This window comes from Macaca fascicularis, chromosome 17, assembly GCF_037993035.2.
Source record: "Macaca fascicularis isolate 582-1 chromosome 17, T2T-MFA8v1.1".
NCBI classification, from domain to species: Eukaryota; Metazoa; Chordata; class Mammalia; order Primates; family Cercopithecidae; genus Macaca; species Macaca fascicularis.
Window position 1 is genome coordinate 21,458,309 of NC_088391.1, and position 24,865 is coordinate 21,483,173.

At 37.4% G+C, this 24,865-nt stretch overlaps 1 protein-coding gene across 8 annotated transcripts in view; it reads left to right on the forward strand.

Annotated features, from left to right (window-relative positions):
• The window catches only part of DGKH (diacylglycerol kinase eta), a 197,152-nt gene that overhangs the window by 132,402 nt on the left and 39,885 nt on the right, over positions 1 to 24,865 (forward strand). For all 8 annotated transcript variants that reach the window (XR_006693619.3, XM_074021916.1, XM_074021917.1 and 5 more), the window contains 7 exons: positions 1,527 to 1,635; positions 1,764 to 1,903; positions 7,172 to 7,256; positions 11,126 to 11,211; positions 19,410 to 19,509; positions 21,786 to 22,059; positions 23,148 to 23,270. Coding sequence is in view for 7 of the 8 variants with exons in the window: in XM_074021916.1 (XP_073878017.1) it covers positions 1,527 to 1,635; positions 1,764 to 1,903; positions 7,172 to 7,256; positions 11,126 to 11,211; positions 19,410 to 19,509; positions 21,786 to 22,059; positions 23,148 to 23,270 (917 nt within the window). In the remaining variant the exon portion in view is untranslated. The remainder of the gene's footprint in view (positions 1 to 1,526; positions 1,636 to 1,763; positions 1,904 to 7,171; positions 7,257 to 11,125; positions 11,212 to 19,409; positions 19,510 to 21,785; positions 22,060 to 23,147; positions 23,271 to 24,865) is intronic.

Consider the following 24,865-nt stretch of genomic DNA (forward strand, 5'->3'; position numbering starts at 1 on the left):
TTCTACATCAAACAATACTAACAGTTTATTTAGCTCCAAGAAAGATCAACTTACATAAATATAGAAATATAAAGTAATATTAGAAAGTGATTTGCGTGGAAGGCTGATATTGATTTATATGTAATATAAATAATCAATTTTTAAACCAAAGTACAGGGACTCTCATGGCTGTCAAGGGCAGTTCTTCAAGGATCTCAGACTCAGTTCATGTAAATGACAAAGAAATACTTTTGTTGATGATTCCTTTCAGCTTTCTGGATGTCATATAACTTACAATCTGTAAGATAAAATGAACTAAGTAGTATTTTCACTGAGGGAAAATATACCTTTTGGCACTTTCAGTACATTTTTAGGGTATGCATATGATTTTTCTTAAGAGGCGATATTACGTCTTCTGAACCAGAGGCCTTCAAACCTCTATGTGATTTACTTACGGCAACTCAGCTTTTCTCTTGGGTTCCACTGTTACCTCAAAGCATGAACACAGAAGTAGAAATGGGATTTTCGATACCAGTGCCTGAAAAGGCATTTTGTGTTTTGTAATGTGACACTTTCGTCTATCTTCTCTGTTTCTCTCCTTCCTTCTCTCTTGGTACCTCTGTTCACTTTTGCCCCCTGAGTTTTCCTTCCCGCTTCCATTGCCTTTATCTCGCTAAGTCTCAGGCCCTTCTGGTCACATGGATGTCGGTCTTGTTCATTTATACCCAGCTTCCTCCTTATCTACGTGTACCGCCCTTCCTTTCCTCTGTTGAGGTGCTGGAGTTTCCTCTTCTCACCTTCTTTGTCTCTGCCATGCTAGGGTAGTTTTGTCCCCCTTTCTAACACATCCATTTTATAATCCTTTATAGTTCCATTATCTTATAGTCTTGATTTATTTTTCCCATTTGTCCTCGAAGGCTCCAAGGACCTCTCTTGGTGAAACTTCCTGAGGTTGTCCCTCTAATATTTTATCAGATTTTCCACAATACGTGAAGTAAGTGTACAAGGGTACATTTAGGAGATGGGATGTGTCAAAAGTTGAGATGAGGTAAAACAGAAGGATGGAGCTGAGAATAGGAGAAGAGGAGAAAAAGCCAGTTGGGAGTCCTGAGAGCAATACAGTGATTGCTGTCTTTAGGAACTGCCGAAGCATCACTCATTAGTTTCAGCACCGTAGATTCCTTACCCATGGTTTGTAATTCTTAAGGAAAGAATTTATTCTTGTAATAGAAAGAGAGGAACCACTACTTTCACCATCTTGTATTACTTTATCTTTCCTGGTCTCTGCTTCTTTTTTGTTTTCTCATTTCTCACCCCCACTCCTCCTAATTTTATCTTCATTTCTACTTATCATTCCCTTTCCTCCTTATGATTCAGAAGTTTTCTTGAGTTAAAATTACACTTCAATGAATGTTTATGGTATAATTAACATGTAAGTAGGAGTTCTTATATTTAATCTGAATATGAATACCGATAGAGAATAACAAAGAATTGAGGAAAGTGATTTTTATTACTTTATACTAAAATGAAATCCTTTTTGCTTTCAGTTTAAGATTATTTCAGAAGTTTGACAATTTCCGGATTCTTGTTTGTGGAGGCGATGGAAGTGTAGGTTGGGTTTTGTCAGAAATCGATAAGCTCAACTTGAATAAACAGGTGAGTGCTAATTCTTTTACTTGCTAGTTAACATGAACGCATACTAACATACTTACGAGAGGTGCAGAAATGCAGTAGTCCCTATTTCTCAACTTGTCTGAAAGTCACCCTGTTGTACTCTCTTTCAGTGTCAGCTGGGAGTGTTGCCTTTGGGTACAGGAAATGACCTTGCTCGAGTTCTTGGCTGGGGAGGTTCATATGACGACGACACCCAGCTTCCTCAGATCCTAGAGAAACTGGAACGAGCCAGTACCAAAATGTTGGACAGGTAAAAGTGAATTCTTTTCTACAACTAGATGGAAAATGGCATACTGAAATCATTTTTTGATGATTTATTAATAAATATTCATTAATAAATTGTACTGACTAGAAGCTCCATGAAGGCAGAGCCTTTCTGATCTTGTCCACTGGTTAATACCTCAGATGGAGAACAGGGCCTATCGCAGAGAAGATACTCAATAAAGATGTTTTATAGTAAATGAATGAATTTTAAAACACTAGTCTGAGGAACTCATTATTTTAAATATAGAAGGGTATGTTACTACTATTTACTTTTAATTACAGTTCAAGTCAGAAAACTAAAATAGTTCATTTTGTAGGGGACCTTTTGATGAGTATATTAGGTAGCCTCCTGTCATCGTGTGGTTTCCAAAAAGCTGAAGAGGACATATAAACGTTAGATTTGTTAGAATATCTCCTCTTAAACATATATATTAAGAATGCATTGATCCAATAAGAACTACGTATATTAAAATATAAGCAGTCCTTTCCCAGGGACAGGGAAGTGTTAGGAAGATAGCTTCAAATGAAGGGAGTATCATTGTGTTTATGCTGTTCTTGATTACATCTCTTAATTGCTTTCTCTCTGAATGTCCATGTAATGAAAAAGAAACTACAATGTATACCCTGAGTGTTATGGAGGTGTTTAGAATTTGGGTATAAGAAACAACAGGACTCAGTAACCAGTCACTCCTCATCCCCCAATGTCAGTAGAAGACAGATGTCAAAATATGATCAACTTGAGGTAGCATAAATCAAAACAACTTTGATAGAATTAGTCATCTGTGGAACTCTTCCCGAAAATAACACAATTTCATCAGGGAGCCACCAATCTGAAATATAATTACTCTAAGATGGGCTATAACCTCATTAATTGTAACGTTGCCTGTCATAAGGTAATACTGTAATAGTTGATTCTTTTGTTGACAGAATATTTAAAAAGAGAGCTGGGAAGTAGAACATTCGTCTCTGTTGATCCGAAATTACGTGAGAGAGATACTACAGTAGCTTGGGTGCATAAAAGTTTTTAATTTTATGTGCTTCTGGATTCAGCCTCCAGCCTTTAAAACAATCTGGAGGTTAAAAGAAGAAAAAGAATGAAAAAGAGAAATGGTACCTATGGATATGCCAGTTACCTTGATTGTGGTGTATATATATCCAGACATCAAATTGTACACCTTAAATATATACAATTTTTTGTCAACTATACCTAACTCTGGGGAAAAAAGATTGGAAATAAATAAATAAAATCACCATTATTTGTAAATGAGCCTGGAGGTGACTTCCCAGGCAACCGTCCAATTCTGTGATTACCAAACAAAAGGGGTTATTTAAATGCTTTCTTTGTTGCAAATGTAAAGACCACTTCCCCTGCCCTTAGGCATTTCATCTACCCTGGGTATGTGCTTTGCCCTTGTGTGCTATGGAAATTCACTTCTCAGTTAGGGGAGGTGGCTCACGCCTATAATCCCAACACTTTGGAAGGCCTACGTGGGAGGATCACTTGAGCCCAGGAGCTGGAGGTTGCAGTGAGCCACAATTGCACCACTACCCTACAATCTGGGCGACAGAATGAGACCCTGTCTCAAAAAAGTTTTAAAAAAATAAAAATAAAAAGTCACCTCTCCAGGTGGTTAGCCAAGAAACAGCACCTCCATGGTGAAATTCCTTGAATACCTACTGGTACGCAAAATGAAAATAAAACAAAAGAAAATACACACACACACAAATCAAAGTGGATTCAGAAACTTAAGACCTTTATTAGAAACATAGGAATATTTTATTCCTGTGTTTCCTTTATTAATTTACTGTTTGTAAAGAACAAGTGGGTCGGATGCAGTGGCTCACACCCATAATCCCAGCACTTTGGGAGGCCAAGGTGGGAGGATTACCTGAGGTCAGGAGTTCGAGACCAGCCTGGCCAACATGGTGAAACCACATCTCTACTAAAAATACAAAAATTAGCTGGGCATGGTGGTGGGCCCCTGTAATCCCAGCTACTTGGGAGGCTGAGGCAGGAGAATCGCTTGATCCCAGGAGGCGGAGGTTGCAGTGAGCCGAGATCGTGCCAATACACTGAAGCCTGGCCAACAGAGCGAGCCTCTGTCTCAAAAAAAAAAAAAAAAGTTAAAAAGTAATTGTTTAATATTCTAAATTACATGAGTTTTTCAAATATATTTATTTGATCCTCAAAACAATACTGTGGGTTGGGTCAGAAAAGCATTACTTTACAAAGACGAAAATTTAGTCTTCTGGATACAGTGGGAATAAAAAAAACTAATGTTTTGTCTGCCTAGCACTTTCTAGTTGTTTTAATTCGGGTAGCATCTCATTTAATTATCGCCCTTCTCCTAGAGATAGCTAATATTGCTATCTCCATTTTACTGGTGAAAAGGTTTAGGAGGTTTTTACATTATCTAAGTTAAATAGCTAATAAGTAATAGAACTGGCACAGTAAACCGCAGTCCCTGTTCTGTCTAGTTTCCAGGGTCCTTTCTCAACTCTGCACTCTCTCCCCTTTATGTATGTAGGCCAGATGGTTCCTTTCTTTCTGGCCTCTGCCTCTGCTTAGCTGGTACTCATATGCATCTCTTCCTCACTTTTTTATCTCTTGCTGCCACTTTCTCCTTCTTCTTTAGCTCCAACCATTTCCTATTGAATGGGGAGGTATAGCGTGGAAGGTGCAAGGAACTCAGACATTTGGATGGATTTATTTACCATTTATTTAACTGGCTTTGACCAGTAAAGTATTTCCAGCTATAAGGAACTTGACTTTTGTGTTTCTACTCGTGGTTTTCCCTGTTTGGATATTTACAAAGTTTAATTGTTTTGTTTGCTTGCATCATACGTGTTTTCTGCGCTAGAATGTAAGCTTCTTTGGGGGAGCCTATTCACCCTTGTGTTTCCTGTGACTTTGAGATGCTCAATGTAGTTTATTATGCTTTGTTTCTGCATCTGCCTCATGGATAAATGAATGACTTTTGGTTTTCAAATATAAATTTCTTTTCTTTTTATTTTTTATATTTTTTTATTTTTGAGACAGAGTCTTGCTCTGTAGCCCAGGCTGGAGTGCAGTAGTGCGATCTCTGCTCACTGAAAGCTCCGCCTCCCGGGTTCACGCCTTTCTCCTGCCTCAGCCTCCTGAGGACTACAGGCGCCCGCCACCATACCTGGCTAATCTTCTGTATTTTCAGTAGAGACGGGGTTTCACCATGTTAGCCAGGATGGTCTCTATCTCCTGACCTCGTGATCCACCCGCCTCAGACTCCCAAAGTGCTGGGATTATAGGCGTGAGCCACCGTGCCCAGCCTCTTAGTTGTTGTTGTTGTTGTTGTTGTTGAGACAGAGTTTCGCTCTGTCGCCAGGCTGGAGTGCAGTGGCACGCTCGCTGTGACCTCCGCCTCCTGGGTTCAAGCAATTCTCCTGCCTCAGCCTCCCGAGTAGCTGGGACTACAGGTGTGTGCCGCCATGCCCAGCTGATTTTTGTATTTTCAGTAGGGACAGGGTTTCACCATGTTGGCCAGGATGTTCTTGATCTCTTGACCTCGTGATCTGCCTGCCTTGGCCTCCCAAAATAAATTTCTTTTAAAGTATTTTCATGTCAAGAGTTGAATAGTAGCCAAAAGTAACTAGTTTACATATCCCAAAATATAATGTATGTCTATTGGGGGCTTTCTGGGAATTTGAATTTTTATGCAAACATTTATTCTCATAGGCTGAATGATACACTAGGCTCTGTTTAAATATTGATCTTGGAATTTTCCTCTGGGTTCTATCAATAGCTTCAGCTGTGTTATGCTTTCTTAAAATTCATGTGTTATGGTACTGCTTTTATTATGCTTTGTTTCTGTGTTAAAATCTTTATTTCACATCTTTTTTTTTTTCTTTTATTTTGAGATGGAGTTTTGCTCTTGACATTCAGGCTGGAGTGCAGTGGCACGATCTTGGCTCACTGAAACCTCTGCCTCAAGGGTTCAAGTGGTTCTCCTGCCTCAGCCTCCCGAGTAGCTGGAATTACAGGCACCTGCCACCACACACGGCTAATTTTTTGTATTTTTAGTAGAGATGGGGTTTCATCATGTTGGCCAGGATGGTCTTGAACTCCTGACCTCAGGTGATCTGCCTGCCTTGGACTCCCAAAGTGCTGGGATTACAGGTATGAGCCACCGCACCTGGACTTTTTTCTTTCTTTCTTTTTTTTTTTTTTTTTTTTTTTTGAGACAATGTCTGGCTCTATCACCCAGGCTGGAGTGCAGTAGCGTGACCTCAGCTCACTGCAATCTCCACCTCCCAGGCTCAAGTGATCCTACCTCCTCAGCCTCCCAAGTAGCTGGGACTACAGGTGCGCAGCATTTTTTTTGTAGAGACGCGGTTTCACCATGTTGCCCAAGCTGGTCTGGAACTCCTGAGCTCCAGCTATTCATTCACTTTAGCCTCCCAAAGTGCTGGGATTACAGGGATGAGCCACCACACCTGGCCTTTGTTTCATATTTTGTTAGTCTACAATAATGTCCTGGCCTAACTGTTGTTCCCACATTTTGAAATTATTATTTTAAATAGAAAATTGGACTTGAGTTGATTGCTTTTCTCTAACACCAAATGATTTTGTGTTTGCTTTGAAATTAATACTTATAGCTAATTGAAATAAATTTACTTCAGTTAAGTATTATTAATATTTCCCCCCTACTCCCATGGTTACATTCATTCTTTCTTAATTTAAGAAGGGGTATTTCGGTAATTTTCATTTTATGTATGTATAAGCTGATTTGGCAAGTTGAGTAACAGTTGAGTAACAGTTTATAGGTAGTATGTATTTATTTAAGACATTGTTTTACAACTTTGGGGTTATGACTCATTAGTAGTTTATAACCTAATTAGTAAACTGCAATGAGCATTATTTTTAAAATAGAATAGAAAAGAATGGAAAAGTCAGAATGCATTGTACCTGTGAAGAAGTGGGGGCGTTGTAACAAGTGTGGATTTCTTATTGTGGGCTATGGGTCTTAAAACATTTAGAAGCCACTAATTGGAGAAATGGTAAGATGTGGACATCATAAATTATGAATTCAACATTTTATCAGATTACTGAAATGTGATCTCTTTTCCCATTTTTGGTTGTTTTAAGATAAAATAAACCATAGTTCATGAATATGTGTGTGTGTGTGTGTGTGTGTGTGTGTGTGTGTATGTATGAGATGGTAACAGTTAGTTTATCTAATTTTAAGGAAATCTTAGACCAGAGTTTTTCTCCCTTTAGGTGGAGTATAATGACATATGAACTCAAATTGCCACCAAAAGCTTCCCTACTTCCAGGACCTCCAGAAGCATCTGAAGAATTTTATGTAAGACTTAACCCTTTACCTATCATTTGAAATGGGGGTGGGTATCTTGGACAACAAAATGTGAAAATGTACTCCTAATATATGGTAGCATGTTAACTTAATTTTATTTTGGGTGTATGGTCTCATTGACTACCTCTCGTCCTCTCCCCCAGAAAGAAGAATCCTGAGTCTAGGTTAGAGTCCTTCCATGACCAACCACACTGGGAGTGCCCAGTCACTCCCATTCCTGGGCCTCTTCTTGTGTAAAGTGAGGCTACAAACTCTTGGGAGTTAAATGATATAACAGATGTGTAAAGCAGTATCTCTTCTCCTGTCCAGATAATCCTCCCTGCATGTTCTACCTGCCCGTTTCCTTTGTGTCGGGAGAGCTCCAGGAAGGCCAGCTGATGTTTCCTGTTAGTGTTTATTCATCTTCTACTTTGGCCATTAGATTGTTTGGTTATCAGATGTTAGCTGCTTTAAACAGTCTCCAGACACACCAATACTCATGGCCAGAATATTATACAGTTTCTCTCTTACTGCTTGCTTTGCGTACTCTTTTCTTTTTCTTTTCTTTTTGAGACAGGGTCTTGCTCTGTGGCCCAGGCTGTCTGGAATGCAATGATCCAAACACAGCTCACTGCAGCCTTGAATTCCTGGTCTCAAGAGATCCTCCTGCCTTAGCCTCCCGAAGTGCTGGGATTACAGGCATGAGACACTGTGGCCGGCCCCTACTCTTTTGAAGGGACAGCAAGACAGGTCTCTGGGTTAAGCCTGTTGATAAAGAAAGAAAGACCACTTAATTCCATCTCTACTACAGACCATAAATGACTAATGTTTTTAAAGATTCAATGTTCTGATTAAACCTCAAAGCAGTGTAGATTTAAAACAGAACCTGACCTTCAGAGGATTATTCTCTGACACATTAAGACCATTTGATCTATGCTAGCTTATTTTTCCCTCCAGGAAAATTCATCTGTTTATTTCACAGTTGAAATCTTTGTTTTGTCATTAAGAAAATTATGATCTTGTCAAAACTAAGGCAAGGAATGATAACTACAAACATGGGGCTGTTTCTTAGAGAAGCTAGTTGTATTTTTAAAACATTTTCTGACATAAAAACTGCTGATAGCCAAACTGCTTCTAAAAAAATTCGGGAAATACCAAATTATATGAAAAAGAAAATAAAATCACCTGTAGTCCTACCACCCAGAGATAATCACTATTAAAGATTAATATATTTACCACTTGATTTTCAGCAGCATTTTTAGTTATGTGATTCCATAAACATAACGCATTTTTATAGAAACCAGTCCTTTAACATAACAGTATTTTTGTAAATGTTATTAATTTTCTTTCCAAAAAAGATGAAAAGGAGAATTTTTTTCTTCCATTTACTTCAGAAATGTGTTTTCTAGCATATAAAATAACAGTAAATAATTTACTTTTATCATTTATATATAATCACTAAATATGAGGTACAATTCTAAAGATATGAAGGAAATCTCTTTTTTTGTACAAAAGGGTTTTAAATGAAACTTTGCTTTTTAAAAATAAACTTATTTTTGTAACAAAGGGATAGCATACTTTAAGATAACAGATTAAATGAGTGTTCTGAATGGCCCTGGCTAGACCCTGAACTAGGCTGGCACCAGGAATGCCTTTTACTGTGTGTGACTTTTTTACCTTGAAAACTGAGATAAAAGTAGACTAAATCTTTCTTCTTAGCTTTTCTATATGTCATTAGCTGTGGGTCTTAGGCACATTACTCAACAAGCCTCGGGTTCTTTGGCTATAAAACAGGACAAAGGGGTAAATGTATACAGAGTGCTTAATTACAGTGCCTGCTACACATACAAAATGTTAACTCTTATTACTTACCTTTCTGACGCTGCTAAGTGACTGCATAATAGGTTAATAAGTTACATCTATAATTTTATCTTTGGACATAGAGGCTATTTTATTTTCCTCTGAGAGAAGTTGTATTTTTTGATCTTCAAATATTTTTAATGGACAAAAAGTTGGATTTTTTTAACATAAGTTTCAAATGGCATTAATCAAATGTTACTAATTAATCCATTAAACAACTGGCATTAATAAATGTGTTAATAGCATTAATGATCCTGTAAAATATTTTCTACCCTGCAGGGAAGAAAAATAAAACCAACCTCTGGAGAACATTTTATTTTTTCAAATTTTAAAGTTTATTTTTAGATGATATATTTTCATTTTTCTGATCCTAGCTGTAAAGATATAATTTTTAGTGTTTAAACTAAGAGATCAATGAAGTGGATCTGTGGGTCAATACAACATCATGTGTAACTTTGGAGCTCCTGGCCTGCCTTCCTTTCTTTAATGTAAAATTGCTTTCCTGTAGTGGTCTGCCTTTGAAGGAGGGAAGGTAGAAATTTAAAAGAGTAACATACTTTTGAAAGAGTAACATACCCACTGGTGGAATGAAGGTAAATTAGGAATGTGGTTCTTTTGGGAAGAGGCTAGTCAGGAAGGCTTTGTGGGGAAGGCTTATTCAGACTTAATTGAAGATTCTGAACTGAGGCTGATTGGTACAAGTAATGAAAAGATACCTGAGTCAGGCAGAAGAGCATAGGTGGCCAGCTTGCCTAGAGCAGATCATTTATACTAGAAAATGTTGAGCTGTGTGAAATGGAATATTATTTGAGGCATACATTTGATGTAAGGCTCTGAATATGAGGCTGTTTAAATATTGTATACATTTTTACATATTAGGAAAATGTATGTGTTCTTTCAACAGAATGTTAAAGTTTGAGTCAAATAGAGAGGTGATTATGGATGCTTTTGGCATTTTGACTATTGTTTAAAAGAAATATTTATTTACATGATTATATGAAAGTGCATTCAGCATTTTTAAAAACTTTTTTTATTGAATCATACATACAGAAAGGTGCACAGGTCATAAATGTATAGCTTGGTAAATTTTTACAAACTAAACAAATCTTTGCCAGGCCACCCGACAGTGTTCAAGTTCCCCATAAGCCCCCTCATGCCCCCTTTCAGTCAAGACCCCCGCCTCCTACCCCAGTAATCACTATGCTAACTTCTAATAGCATAGATTGGTATCTGTTTTGTACTTTATAAAATATAATCATTTTGTGTGCTTTCATTTGTTTCTGGATTCTTTCACTCCATTCTGCTATTAGATGAATGCTGCTGTGAACATCCTAGTACATGTCTTTTGGTAAACATACTTCTGCATTTCTTTTGGGTGTAGATGTAGAAGTTGAATTTCTGAGTCCTGTGATATCATTGCATATGTTCAGCTTTAAGAGACCCTGCCAAATCGTTTGTGAGAGTGTATCAGTTTGCATTCCCATCAGCAGCGTATGAGAATTCTGTAGCTCCATAGCCTTGCTAGCACTTGCCATTTTCTAGTTGTTTTCATTTTAGCCATTTTGGAGCTGTATGGTGATACTGTGTTGTGGTTTTAGTTTCCATTTGCCTGATAGCTGAGATTGCATATGTTTTCATCTGTTTATGGGCCATTTGGATATTTTTATATTTAAATGTCTAGTCTTTTGCCCAATTTTTACTAGATTTTTTTTGACTTTTATTGTACTACTTTGTAGGAATTATTTTTATATTGAGATATTTTTACATTAAAATTTTTTGTAAAGGGGTTTTTATGGATTTCTGTAAGAATATAAATTAAAGAATTCTAGAAACTGAAAGCCTTTTGCCAAAAGGAAATATTTATCTATTTTGCATAATGACTCTTTCATATATTTCATTATAGCCATTGCCCTGCCTAACACATGTCATGAAGGGCTCCATTTCTGGAGCAGCAATAAGTGAGTTGTGTAAATGCCAGCAACAATAATACAGTGTAGAGTTTTCTTTTTTCTTTTTTTCAGATGACGATTTATGAAGACTCAGTTGCAACGCATCTTACGAAAATCCTGAATTCTGATGAACATGCAGTGGTCATATCATCTGCCAAGTGAGTTGTGGGTTTTAAGTCTTTAAATATGGTGAAAATGAAATAATAGCTGGCTCCTACCATTTAGGTCATTTCTTTGTGAGTTTTCTTCTCAAAAAAAAATATCTTGGAAGTAGCTTATAAAATTAGATATACTAAATTTGGATTGATTTTTAAAAATCATGTTAGCATCTTATTTGCAGTGGCGTATACTTAGAGGGTTTTTTTAATGTTTAATTTGAAATATTTTTATCAAAAAGGTGTAAGAAGCATTTAGAGTTTAATTAACCTAAATATTTAAGGAAATGTTTATGATTACTTATAATATGGAAAACACATTTCATTATAATTCATTATTTCCATAAACATTACTATTTAGGATCACATTAGAAAAAGGAAAATGATAAGATTTTTCAAAATGATGTTTCTCAGCATGTTTAAATTGAATAATTAGATTTTAATTCAAAGTATCAGATTTTACTGAAGTTGATTTTGTGCATGGAGCCAAAGCTACTTGATGTTATTATCCCAAATGTTGCCTGGCTGGAATTTAGAATTTAGTTTTGAAGCATCCTATGCTGATGTCAAGAGACTGGAAAGTCGACTAGAAGAAGGGGTGACACCAGCTGAAATTTTCAAGCAAAAGAATGCATTCAAATTCTGGCTTAGCAAGCACGGGTTACTGTTACACAGGAAGAGAGGAGAAAAGGCGAAGAAGGAAAGAAAAGGAATGGGAAATGGTGGTGGTAAAGAAAAAATACACACGTTTTGGTATATTATGTACTTAATTCGCAGTGAAGTTGAGGAAAGACAAGATGAATCATTATAAACAAATCTGCTTGTGAAAAAAGTACAAAGTAGTAACAATTGCTTTTGACAACATATCCCCCAGAAATAGGAAACAACACTGCACAACAGGAAAAGAGTTGAATGGCTTACGGCAAACGAAGCACACTAGTTGGCCCGGGAGAGGTGGGCTGCAGACTCTATTTGGCGGGCAGTGCTGCAGTTTTCTGTTTTATGCAAATATTGGACTAAAGCGTCTTCTGCCATTTTTACTTAATTGAAAACAATTTCTTTACAATCATGTCACTAAAATAAAATACAGAAATAATTGGAAACTGCGTCGAATAGGAGACTGTAACTGTCATCTGTAACTTTATGGCTTAATTTTTCTTTTAAAGGAGAAAATTTAATTCTAGCTTATGAATGTCAACAAAACAGAGTTTTAATATTTTAATATTGGAATTCTGTGTAAGATTGTATTTGAACCAGGTACAGTGGCTCATGCCTGTAATTCCAACACTTTGGGAGGCCAAGGTGGGCAGATTACTTGATGCCCAGGAGTTCAAGACCAGCCTGGGCAATATGACAAAACCTCGTCTCTACTAAAAATATATATACTAAAATTAGCCAGGCGTGGTGGTGCCTACCTGTAGTCCCAGCTGCTCAGGAGGCTGAGGTAGGAGGATCACTTGAGCCTGGGAGGTGGAGCTTGTACTAGAACTAAGATGGCGCCTCTGCACTCCAGCCTAGGTGACAGAGTGAGACCTTGTCTTAAACAAAAAAAAAAAAAAAAAAGATTTTATTAGAGAAAAGGTTTCCACTGCCAAAAATGTACTACAAAGGTGTTAAGATTAAGAATGATAGGGAGGGAAAGGGGTGGTTACTACAATTACCTGTTTGCATCTGTGGAAATTTCTTAACAAGAATTCCTCTTAATTAAAAATATGTAAAATATATGAAAGGTAGTGATCAAACACATGAAAGTAAATATAAAGGTTTTGCTGACATCCAAACTGTAAAAAGTGGGCAGTTAAAATATTTGCTTAACTATATTAAACAAAAAATAATTCTCTTATGACTTGCTATACCTTAAAAAAGCTTCCATTACAGCTTTCCACCTTTTCTAGCAGTGTCCTCTGAAATGTCATATCAAAATACATTTGATTCACAGGGCAAGGGCCAGGCAATCACTTACATGTATGAACTGGGCCTGGGGTGAGAAAGACAACAGGGAGTGCTAAGGCCTGGGACAAACTGGAGATTTGTCCATTTCACCATTAAGCGATACAATTCATTGAAAACCCCAGCAGCACTGCCCACCAAACAGAGTGTGTAGCCCACCTCTCCTGGGCCAGCCATTGTGCTTCCATTCAGCTCTTTTTCTAGTGTTCAGTCCTGTTTCCTATTTGTGGGGGATATGGAAAGAAGGCCTCTTATTTCTCCCTCATGGAACTGTTAGGTTAATTAAGCTGAGTAATATAATAAGTATAGAGCTTATCAATGACAGAGGGCTATATTAAATTATGGTATCATCACCTCACGTTTTACCCAGTTACATTTCAGATGTTTTCTTTGACCTTGGCCTGACTCTTTGTCTAAGGCTCTGCTCTTAGCCCTAGCTTTGGGTTTCTCCCTAACCAGCTTGCCTGCCCTTAAGCAGATTCCATTCCAATCCGGGTCCCCTCTTGTCACTCACTCGTCTGTGCTTCCAGGCCTTTACAACCCCAGATACAATTCTAGGGAATTTGCCATAAAGAGGCTGAAGAGAAAAAAGGTGAGACAATATGTAATTATTTGGTACTAGTAATACAATATATGTTAAATTTTATTTATTATTATTGTTGTTTTTGGAAGAAAATTACTTTATTCCAGTTATCTCACAAACAATAAAATCACAACAGCTGGTTTAAGAAGGCCACACAAACATTTACCCAGCCCCAAATTTTATGCCATCTTAATGAAATTCTGCACAGTAAGAATATCCTCTTCTACTGCAATTCTGAAGTAAGGAAGCTGTGAATGACAGAGGAGAGGCTTAACTGCTGGTTTCACACTTTATACCTTCACCATAACTGCTTCACCTTAACTACTGGTTTCACACTTTATACCTACATTTTTATGCTAAATTAACTTGGTCATGAAAGCCGATTTTCTGTGTCTTCAGTTGAACTTCTTGATTAGGCCAGTACATGTGCACGTCTGCACTGTTTCAGCACCTCATTGGAACCCTCACCGAGCTTGATGTCACCCTAGTTCTGGGCACGCTCCAGAAACTGTTCTGTCTTACACAAGCAAGGCTGCTGCTGCTGAGCAGCTAGTCTCCCAGAGGCTCCTGGTAAGTGATGTCAGGCCTCGTGAGCCCAGCATTACCTCCTCTGTCGAAGGCCCCCATTCCCATGATAGTTGACTCAGTGTGTGCCCCACAGCAGGGCCCACAGCCACACCAGCTGCAGTGGTTGCCATCTGGACCATCAGACCCGGCTGCCAGGGTGCAGCAGTAGGAGACTCAACTGCAGAGGGTGGGGCCACTGCTGGCAGCTGAGCTGCTGGTGCTGGCCTGGGTGCAGGTCTCATTGGAGGTACCTGGCTGGCCAGAGGGGCCACACTGGAGGTGCAGCTTTGACTTCCATGCGCCATTGCAAATGGGCAGTGGCTCAGCATCTAAATTTCATTTTTATGGACATTTTCAAAGAAAACTGGTATAATTACTTCCCACCATACCCATCATTCAGTTTCAGTATTTATCAACATTTTGCCATCTGCTTCCTACTTTATTTTGCTACAGTATCTCTAAGAACATCCTGAAAATTATTCTACTACACTTTTGGCATATAGTCGTCCCTCTCTATCCATGGGGGATTGGCTCCAGGACCCCCTTGGATACCAGTATTCACAGGTACTCAAGTCCCTCATAGAAAATGCCATAGTATTTGCATGTAACCTACACACATCCTTCCACATACTTTAAATCATCTCTAGGTTACTTACAATAACGAATGTGTTTGCTATGTAAATAGTTGTTATACTGTATTGTTTAGGGAATGATGACAAAAAAATGTCTGCACATATTCAGTGTAGACACAACCATCTGTTTTGTTTTTCAAATGTTTTCAATCCATGGTCGGTTGAATCCATAGATAATGGAACCCATGAATATAGAGGGCTGACTGTATGTGTGTGTGTGAACGCATATAATCTTTTAAAAAATCTAAAAATTAATCATAATTCTCTAATACCATCAATATTACTTAAGCCATATCCCATTTCCCCTAGTTTTCTCAGAAGTTTTTTTTGTGAACCTTGTCTGAATTTTGACAAGGTCTTTAAAACACACACACACACACACACACACTTTATTTGTTCAAAATTCAGACAAAGTTCACACTCTACATTTGAGTGATATCTCTTTAAGACTTTAAAAATCTTGACCAGGCATGGTGGTCCATGCCTATAATCTCAACACTTTGGGAGGCCAAGATGGGGGGATTACTTGAGCCCAGGAGTTCAAGACCAACCTGGGCAACATAGTGAAATCCCCTCTCTACAAAAAAATTTTAAAATTAGCTGGGTGTGGTGGTATGTGCCTGTAGTCCTAGCTACTCAGGAGACTGAGGTGAGAGAATCGCTTGAGCATGAGAGTTCGAGGCTGCAGTGAGCTGTGATCACGCCATTGCACTCTAGCCTGGATGACAGAGTGAGACCCAGTCTTTAAAAAAAAAAAAAAATCTTAAAAAAATCTATAATGGTTCCCCTTTAAAAAACAATTCTTACTGAGGCATGCCATGTACAGTAAGCAACTAAATCACAAGAGCACAACTCAATGATTAAAAAAATACTGCGTGTACACACAGTCTCTCTCTCTCTCACACACACACACACAGACACACACTTGTAATTACCACCTAGATAAAGAATTCCCTTATTTTGTGAATGTCATTTATTTATTCAGTGATACAACATTAAGGCAAAATGTTTTAACCCTCTTGTGTATGTTTGTATTTATTTCATACAATAATAATTCCTGGTAGCCTTAACTGTTTTCAGTTATTTTTAAAAAGTTGAAATGCTAGTGGAAAAGTTGTATTCCACTAACATAGCTAACATATGGGTTAACCTAAAACAACATTTCTTTGACCTTAGCACTTCATCAATTTGATATGGTAATAGGAGTTATCTTCTGAGAATCACAGCTCTAATTAGCAATCATAGATACCATTTATTAATAAAAATGAAAACCAGTTATTAAATCAGTTGTCTTTAGCTGCAATATATGTCTCTCCTTTTATTTAGTCAATAGTTTTAAAACTTTTTTAGCTTTAACAGTTGGAGTTAATTAGGATTTTTACTTATGCACTCTACTCACCCCCCAAGTTTTAAAATAAATGCAATTTGTTCTGTATACAAAAGTTTCAGATTATGGGATAACTAACTAGCAGGAATATTGACGCCATTGTCATAGAACCATAGAATTTAGATTTGGAACCTGCTTTAGGGATAATTTAGGCCAACCTGCCTCATTTAATTAGTGAAGGGAGGTAGTTGTTAAAAATATTTCCCCAGAGCACAATCTAGCTAGAGACAAAGATAGCTAGAGATTTTTATGTGTTATGCGCTGATACTTGTAAATCATCTTCAGTTTCAAATTGGAACTTTTTATTAGATGAAAAATGAATTTTTCAGATTCCCAAACGATGACCCTGCCTGCCAATCTATGATTCTGTCTGGGTACCATTGCCAGATTTATCTTAGTGTAGTATGTGCATATTTTATTGTCATTTGCCCATACTTTCAGAAATTAAGTGGAAAGCTGGTAAATGAGGGTACTAATACTAGTGATGAGAAGTATGGGTCTAACATATGTAATATAGTGGAGATGATGGTGGAAATCATCAGGTATGTAAAATGTGGACTGTTGTTAGCCTCAACTGAGTATTTGGTTCACACAGTTGACTATGTTCAATTTTGAAGGAAGAGAACAAAATTAAAGAAATAAAATGTTGGAAATACCAAAAGTTCTGTCTAGGCCTTACGCAGTGGCTCACCTCTGTAATCTCATTGCTTTGGGAGTCCAAGGCAGGAGGACTGCTTGAGGCCAGGAGTTAGAGACTAGCCAGGGCGACACAGAGAGACTACATCTCTACAAACATTTCTTTTTTAATTAGCTCAGCGTGGTGACATGTACCTGTGGTCCTAGCTACTCAGGAGGCTAAGCTGGGAGGATCACTTGAGTCCAGGAGTTCAGGGCTGCAGTCACCTATGATCACACCATTGCACTCCAGCCTAGGCAACTGAGCAAGATCCCCGTCTCTAAACATTTTATTATTTTTTAGAGTTCTAACATTGATTAAAGATATAATTGGGAATTTAGAATTTTTTAATCTCTATGAGAAAATCTGTGCTCTACTTTCACTTATTTGACTTTTGCACATCTTTTCTGGAAGTCTTATGCATAAAGTAGAAAACTGTATAGTTGGAGAATATCTTTTGTCTTCCTATGGTAAATACATCGTAAGATTGTCTTTTCTCCAATTTGCAAGTTTCTGGTTGGTAGGACTTTGCAATCATACTATTTTTAAGAATATATTTTATTTCTGTTTTAATAACTCTACATTCACTATTTAGGTAAAATAAAAGGTTACTTCATTCTCCCAGAATATAAATATCTATATTCCTTCTAGCGTATGGAACTTAATGAGCCATAAGATCAAGCATGTCTTCTGATTCTCTCCACACTTGTGTGACGAGCACTCTCCTAACTTTCACTTGCCCCTTCCTCAGCTCCTTTGGCCACTACTGTCACAGGATCATAGTGTCTCTGTCAGTCTCTGTTGGCTCAGTGACGTGGCACACTGAGGAGGGGCACTCCTGCTGCCCTTTTCATTTCTAGGCTGATGGGCTGAAGGGCTCTGTCTCTAGGAGTGAGTAAAATACCAACAAAAGTGTTATGATAATGATATGACATATGCAGTTTCACAAACCAAGAGAAAATTATGTCAAGACGATGTTATAATAATGGCAAGAAAAACCTCTATTTTGGAGTTACAGAAAGAGGCATCAATGCTTCTCTTCCTTAAAGTAGCGCATCTTACAGATGCTTTCAGTAAAATGCATAGAAGAGATTTTGTGATAGTGTTATATTTCAAGAAAGCCCACGCAGTATTGTTCTTGATCAAAGAAGAGAAAACTTGACACGAAGTACTTGAATGCATGTCTAGTAAATGATAAGCTAGATTCTCTGTAGAAATTTGAGTTTAAAAAGCCAACGAGGAAGTTTCAGGATTAGAAAATATTACCTTTTGTTCAAATAAAATCTAGAAATGTTTGCTAAAAAAAAAAAAAAACAAAAATTATTAGAAGTAATACAATTTCCAAGATGATAAATCTGAAGGTTGGTAGTGTGTGTGTCTGTTGGGGGAGGGGTGGTGGTGGTGTGTGTGTGTCCTGTATCTATTGAATTGCTCAAGTTCATAATACTGAAGTATATGGAAATTTACCATTTTGCCACTCAACTACCAGAGAAAGTTGTGAGTGTAATAGAAAAGATAACTGCTAGAACCTTTTTTTAATTTAAATTTCTCAATGTATATCAATGATAGAGGGCGATAGTATGATTTAAAAAATAGCCTGATTCTATCAGCATAAGCCTTTGCTTTAAAAAAGCTGGTCATATACCATTCTGTTGATTGTTGTTTTTAATCCAACACCAGATCCAGATCCAGATCCAAAGCCTTTCAAAGGCAGATTTTGTTAGTGTTTCAAGTTATTTTGCCTTTTAGCTTATTTCTATTGCAAAGAAGCCAAATGTAATTAAAATAAACAAACAAGTAAACTATATACTGCTGACACTAACAAGACCTAAATTAGTCTTGTAGTTATCGCATTGGTTATCTCAAGGAAGAAATGAATAGATTTACAGAGAATATAACTCAAGTGGCAGATTTGTTTTCAGCATAATGCACAAACTCTTTCTCTTCAGTAATAATATATTGTAACTGTAACAATCAAAATATCCATATGATGAGCAGTGGCTTGACAGTGACAAGTGATAATCTTATCTTTGTTCGACACTGCAATTTCTGTTATGAAAATATATAAGCTTTAGAATTCCAGTGGAGAAAGCAAGATAATGCTTTATCATTTTTAAATGGGATCTACAAATACTTAATTTAAATATTTGAGGATAGCTTGTTATAACATTAATTACTATAATTTGAGTAATATACAGCAAGGCTTATTCACGTATGCATTTATCACTTAGAATGTCTTGAACTTTTGTGAGACAAACTGCACAGCAGATAGAAGCGTAGATTTATGTACAGATGACCCAGATATTTGACAGTTTGCTGAATTGTGTTTCTTTTTAAATATATTCATAAATCAAAGCAAATCAATTCATGAAGCTTACTAAATTGTACAACTTCTTTTCCTCAAAGGACACTATGTGAAACTGTAAAGGACTTCGTTGCCAAAGTAGAGAAGACATATGACAAAACCTTGGAAAATGCCGTTGTAGCTGATGCCGTAGCCAGTAAAGTAAGAGGGGACCCTTCAGGGCATGAGAGTGGTTTACACACAATGCTCACATTCAACTGTGTTTCAGAGCTAAATTGATTAAGTGGTTTTCCTGCCAAAACATCTTAAATTGAAAGAAAAATTACTTTGGATCAGATCTGAGGATTTTTAAAAATATTCTATTTTATTGTTACACTTTAATATGTAGGAAAACTGCATTGCTGAAAACCTAACTCACATCCCTGTCCCAGTGATTTTTGGAGACAGAGTCTTGCTCTGTCACCCAGGTTGGAGTGCAGTGACACTATCTCTACCCACTGCAACCTTCACCTCCCAGGTTCAAGCGATTCTCCTGTCTCAGCCTCCCAAGTAGCTGGATTACAGGGGCTTGCCACCACACTCAAATAATTTTTGTATTTCTAGTAGAGACAGGGTTTCACCATGTTGGGCAGGCTGGTCTCGAACTCCTGACCTCAGGTGATCCATCTGCCTCAGCCTCCCAAAATGCTGGGATTACAAGTGTGAGCCAGCACACCTGGCCATGATTGACTGAAGGGCAGATGCATAGCAATCAGACCACAGGGGACCCCATGCAGCTGGGTTCCAGTGGGGAAAGCAAGGCTTTCCGTTTCCAAGCAGATTTGGGCCCAGTTCAGCTCTGTTCCAGCATGGTTCTTTGGATTTCCTAGACATTACAATTCTTGGTCTCTTTCAGAGTGCTGCTTCTTGCATTGCCTTTTTCTTTAGAGATTTCTTTCCCCCTTTTTTTTTTTGAGACGGAGTCTCACTCTGTCGCCCAGGCTGGAGTGCAGTGGCCAGATCTCAGCTCACTGCAAGCTCTGCCTCCTGAGTTTACGCCATTCTCCTGCCTCAGCCTCCCAAGTAGCTGGGACTACAGGCGCCTGCCACCTCGCCTGGCTAGTTTTTTGTATTTTCAGTAGAGACGGGGTTTCACCGTGTTAGCCAGGATGGTCTCGATCTCCTGGCCTCGTGATCCGCCCGTCTCGGCCTCCCAAAGTGCTGGGATTACAGGCTTGAGCCACCGCGCCCGGCCTTCTTTCCCCTTTTATAAACTAAAATAAGAACAGTTTACTGAACCTTAAAAACTACTACCTTTGTTTTCATAAGTTCACAACAGGGACCTTCTTACAAAAGGCTTGAGTATCTCGGACTTGCAAACGAATCAGCTTCCCCAAATCTGTGCTGGAGATGGCAGTTAAATTGAGTGGAAGGAAAAGAAAATAGAAATAAATATATTTTTGAATATTTTTCTCATTGCCGTATTTTCCTCTCAGTGTTCAGTCCTGAACGAGAAGCTCGAACAACTGCTGCAGTTGAAGTTTTCTGCTTTTTTTCTCTTGTCTTTCTGCTCTGTGGAGAGTTTCAGAAAATAGAAACCCTTTCTGCCCATACTTCTGTTTCTAAACTATTTCTGCTGTAATCTTGTCTCAGCATATCATCAAAGACAAATAGATGAGGAGGAAAGGGACTGGAAATTTTATGGAGATGAAAAGTATATTGGGGGTAGCATCAACAGCTTCAGTCCTAAATGTTTCTTCACCTCTCATAATACAAGAGAAGCAGAAAGAAACAAGGGCTTGCCTAGTGCATGCTTTTCTTTCTGTATTCCTCTTCTTTTCCCTCCTTATCCTTGTGCCTTTTCCTTCCTGCACTTTCTTTGAGCCAATAATCCCTTAGGCATTGTTCACCCCTTTGCAAACCAAAGCTTTGAAGGGGAGTTTGCTACGGCCTAGCCAGACGTGCCGTTTGTGATGCTCAGAATGGTGCATTAAGTCAGTTACTTTTTTTAAAAAGTTGATCCAGTGTTTTGTTATAATGTATAGCAAATTTTGTGTAATTTTTTACATAAAGCATCACTTTGTATAAAGTGTCTGTTGTGTTATTTTAAGAAAAATAGCTGTGTACACATTGTAAAGATTTTTTTCCCCATGAAATGGAGTCTGAGTGACTCTGAAATTACGAATCAATGAAATTCTGTAATAATTGTGCCACCTTAAAAAGTTATACATTATTCCATGTAGTAAACATCAATAAAGACATCGTCCCTCTAAATCAAAAACCATAATTTAGATTATCATTGTCCATCTCTACTAAATGGAGGTTTTAAAATTAGCAGCTTCCAGAACCAATGCATCTACAAAATTAAAGGTGGGAATTTCAGTGTTTTTCTCTCTAGTAATTACACTTCAAAACATCTCTATAAAAATTTCTTGTACTTTGTCTGCTGATCTTGATTATTTTTGAATATTTTTCTCATTGCCGTATTTTCCTCTCAGTGTTCAGTCCTGAACGAGAAGCTCGAACAACTGCTGCAGGCTTTGCACACAGATTCCCAGGCTGCACCTGTTCTCCCTGGCCTCAGCCCTCTCATTGTGGAGGAAGATGCTGTGGAATCGTCCAGTGAAGAGTCCCTGGGTGAAAGCAAAGAACAGCTCGTGGATGACGTTACCAAACCTTCTTCCCAGAAAGCCGTCAAACCAAGAGAAATCATGTTGCGGGCGAATAGTTTAAAGAAAGCAGTGAGGCAAGTCATCGAGGAAGCCGGAAAAGGTACACATTAACAAGCTTTGGAAGAAGTTGGCAGCATTTCTACTGCAAGCATAACAGAGTTTTCATAGTGGTCAGATTGGACACACTCTTTAAAAACAAAATCTTTAAGGCAAGATAGAAGATAAAGTCATTATAAGAAAACTTGTACATTGTCTTATATATTGTAATAGTAGTAGTAAGAATCAGCATATTAGTGAGGAATAAAATAAAATATCAGAAATAAGTTAATTGAAACATTTCTATCTAAAATATAAAACTAGTTTAAATGACATAGAAAAAATTTTAGATATAGTTTACTTAATTGGAATCTGTTGAATTCTTGAAGAAAGTCAAACCTGTAAACCTACTTTGAAAATATAGAAAAGAAAAATTTTTTTGAGACAGGGTCTCACTCTGTTGCCCAGGCTGGAGTACAGTGGCGTGATCTCAGCTCACTGCAACCTCCACCTCCCAGGCTCAAGCTATCCTCCTCCCTCAGCCTCCTCAGTAGCTGGGACCACAGATGTGCACCACCATACCCAGCTAATTTTTTGTAATTTTGGTGGAGGTGGGATTTCACCACGTTGCCCAGGCTGATCTCAAACTCCTGGGCTCAAGTGATTCACCCATCTCAGCCTCCCAAAGTGCTAGGATTACAGGCGTGAACCACTGCACCCTGCCAGAAACTATTTTCTTAACATTAATTTCCCAGATGTTTATGTTGCTTTATTAAGAGCTTATAAAAGCTCTGCCTTGTTTTAATTAATGTGTATATCAGTACTTCTCAGAATTTTAGCTATGGTCTGAATGTTAATGTTAATAGGAATAATTAATGTTCAAAAACCCCTTTATAGGTTGTAACTTGTATTTCATTCTCTAAAATCTTATACTTTACTTTTTTATTCTGATAAAAATATAATTTTAGCAACTTTAGTTTTTAATCTTTAGTTCTTCAGACCTCAACCCCAAGTTCATTGCTAAATAGTGTTTATTTGTGAATCTGGAATTTCTTTTAGCATATGTTTCAATTTTCCTTTCCTAAGCATATGTTAATATTAATGGACTTTATTTTTACCTATCCAAACTGTTTATCTTCTTACTACCTGAAGTTATGGATGACCCGACAGTTCACCCCTGTGAACCAGCTAATCAGTCCTCTGATTATGACAGCACAGAAACAGATGAGTCTAAGGAGGAAGCCAAAGACGATGGTTCCAAAGAATCACTAACTGGTGAGGAAACGGGAAAAAAATTATTTTGGAATTAAATAAAATGTCATTTTGCTTTTAGTTTTCAAAAGGCTGATCAGTTTGAAAAAAACTATTTGTATTTTTATTTTTGAAGAGGCTTTTTGGAAGTTAATGCTTAGATAGATATTCATGAATAATAAAATAATTAAGATTAGACTATTGTCCAGTACTCTCACATCCCTCTCTTATCATGTAATCTAGAAATGTAACAGTAAACTAAGGATTATAGGACTAAGGATGATTAAATATGTTGGTTTTCCTGAGGAAAGAGGAAAGAAACACTTAAATCATCTGATTTGAACCCATTATAGCTCACAGATTTCTTTGAGAATTGTAAGAAAGCTACAGCTCTCCTAACGCTCCAAATGCACAAAATTGGGCATGTAAGTGATTCAGCAGTCCCTTCAGTTCCATCAATCAGCCTTCTGGGTTGATAGTCCTTATTAAGCTTCAAAATCATAGGACTTTAAAGCAAGCTTTAAAATCACAGGACTTTAAAGCAAGCTTTAAAATCACAGGACTTCCAATTACAGGCCTTGCTTTGTTGAAATTATTTTTGTAAGGAAAGGAATATGTAATCGCCTGAAGAATGTTAAATATTTTTCTACCTTTTAGATTTTAATTGAAAATGAATTTATACTTTTAATATTTTATATTGCCTAAGGGAAAAGTTTCTAACTTACTGGAATAAAAGCAGAAATTAAAATATTAATGAAGATGAGGCAACACAAAAATAAATACATGGCACTTATGAAAAGTCAGCACCATTATATCAGAACTGTTTGCAGTCACAATGGACATTGGGGACTCTAGAAGTGGGAGGGTGGGAATGGTGGAAAAGCTAACTATTGGGTACTATGCTCTGTACCTGGGTGATGATATCAATCATACCCCAAACCTTAGCATCACTCAGTATACTCAGACAGTAAACCTGCACACGTCCCCCTGAATCTAAAATAAAAGTTGAAATTATAAAAAAGGAAACGTTTTCATACAAGGAAAAAAATCAAATTTATGGAGAGCTGACCATATCAGATTAACATTTTCTGCCTGAGCTCTGGCACGATGAAGACCTTTCATTCCCCATGTTTATGGCCGATTTCCTACAGGACTAGTAGTAGTGAGTACATTTTAAATGTTACGTGTTTGAAACATTACTTGTTAACTTTGAAAAAAATTAGATGGTAGGTTTATTAATATGTTGTTGCTGAGTTCTAGCTTTAATATGAAGCTAAATAAGTAGAATGTAAACTTAGTAAGTAAAAGGAAAGATAATTGATAAAATTATTTGAAATTTAAATACCTGTTTTTATCTTATTCTCAAAAAAATTTTAAAAATGTTTGCAATCATTAACTTTTTGCTTTTACTTTCACTACTTATAAACTTGGGCAAATTTCTTAACCTCTCTGTGGTTTTCTCATCTCTCATATGAGGATAATAATCTACCTACTTCATTGGGTTGTTGCGAAGGTTGAAAAGTTACTGTATGTAAAGTGCCTAGAATAGTGTCTGGTAGATAGTGCTGTCTGAGTGTTCACTGTCATCTTTATTGTTGTTATTTTTATTGCTACTGCTG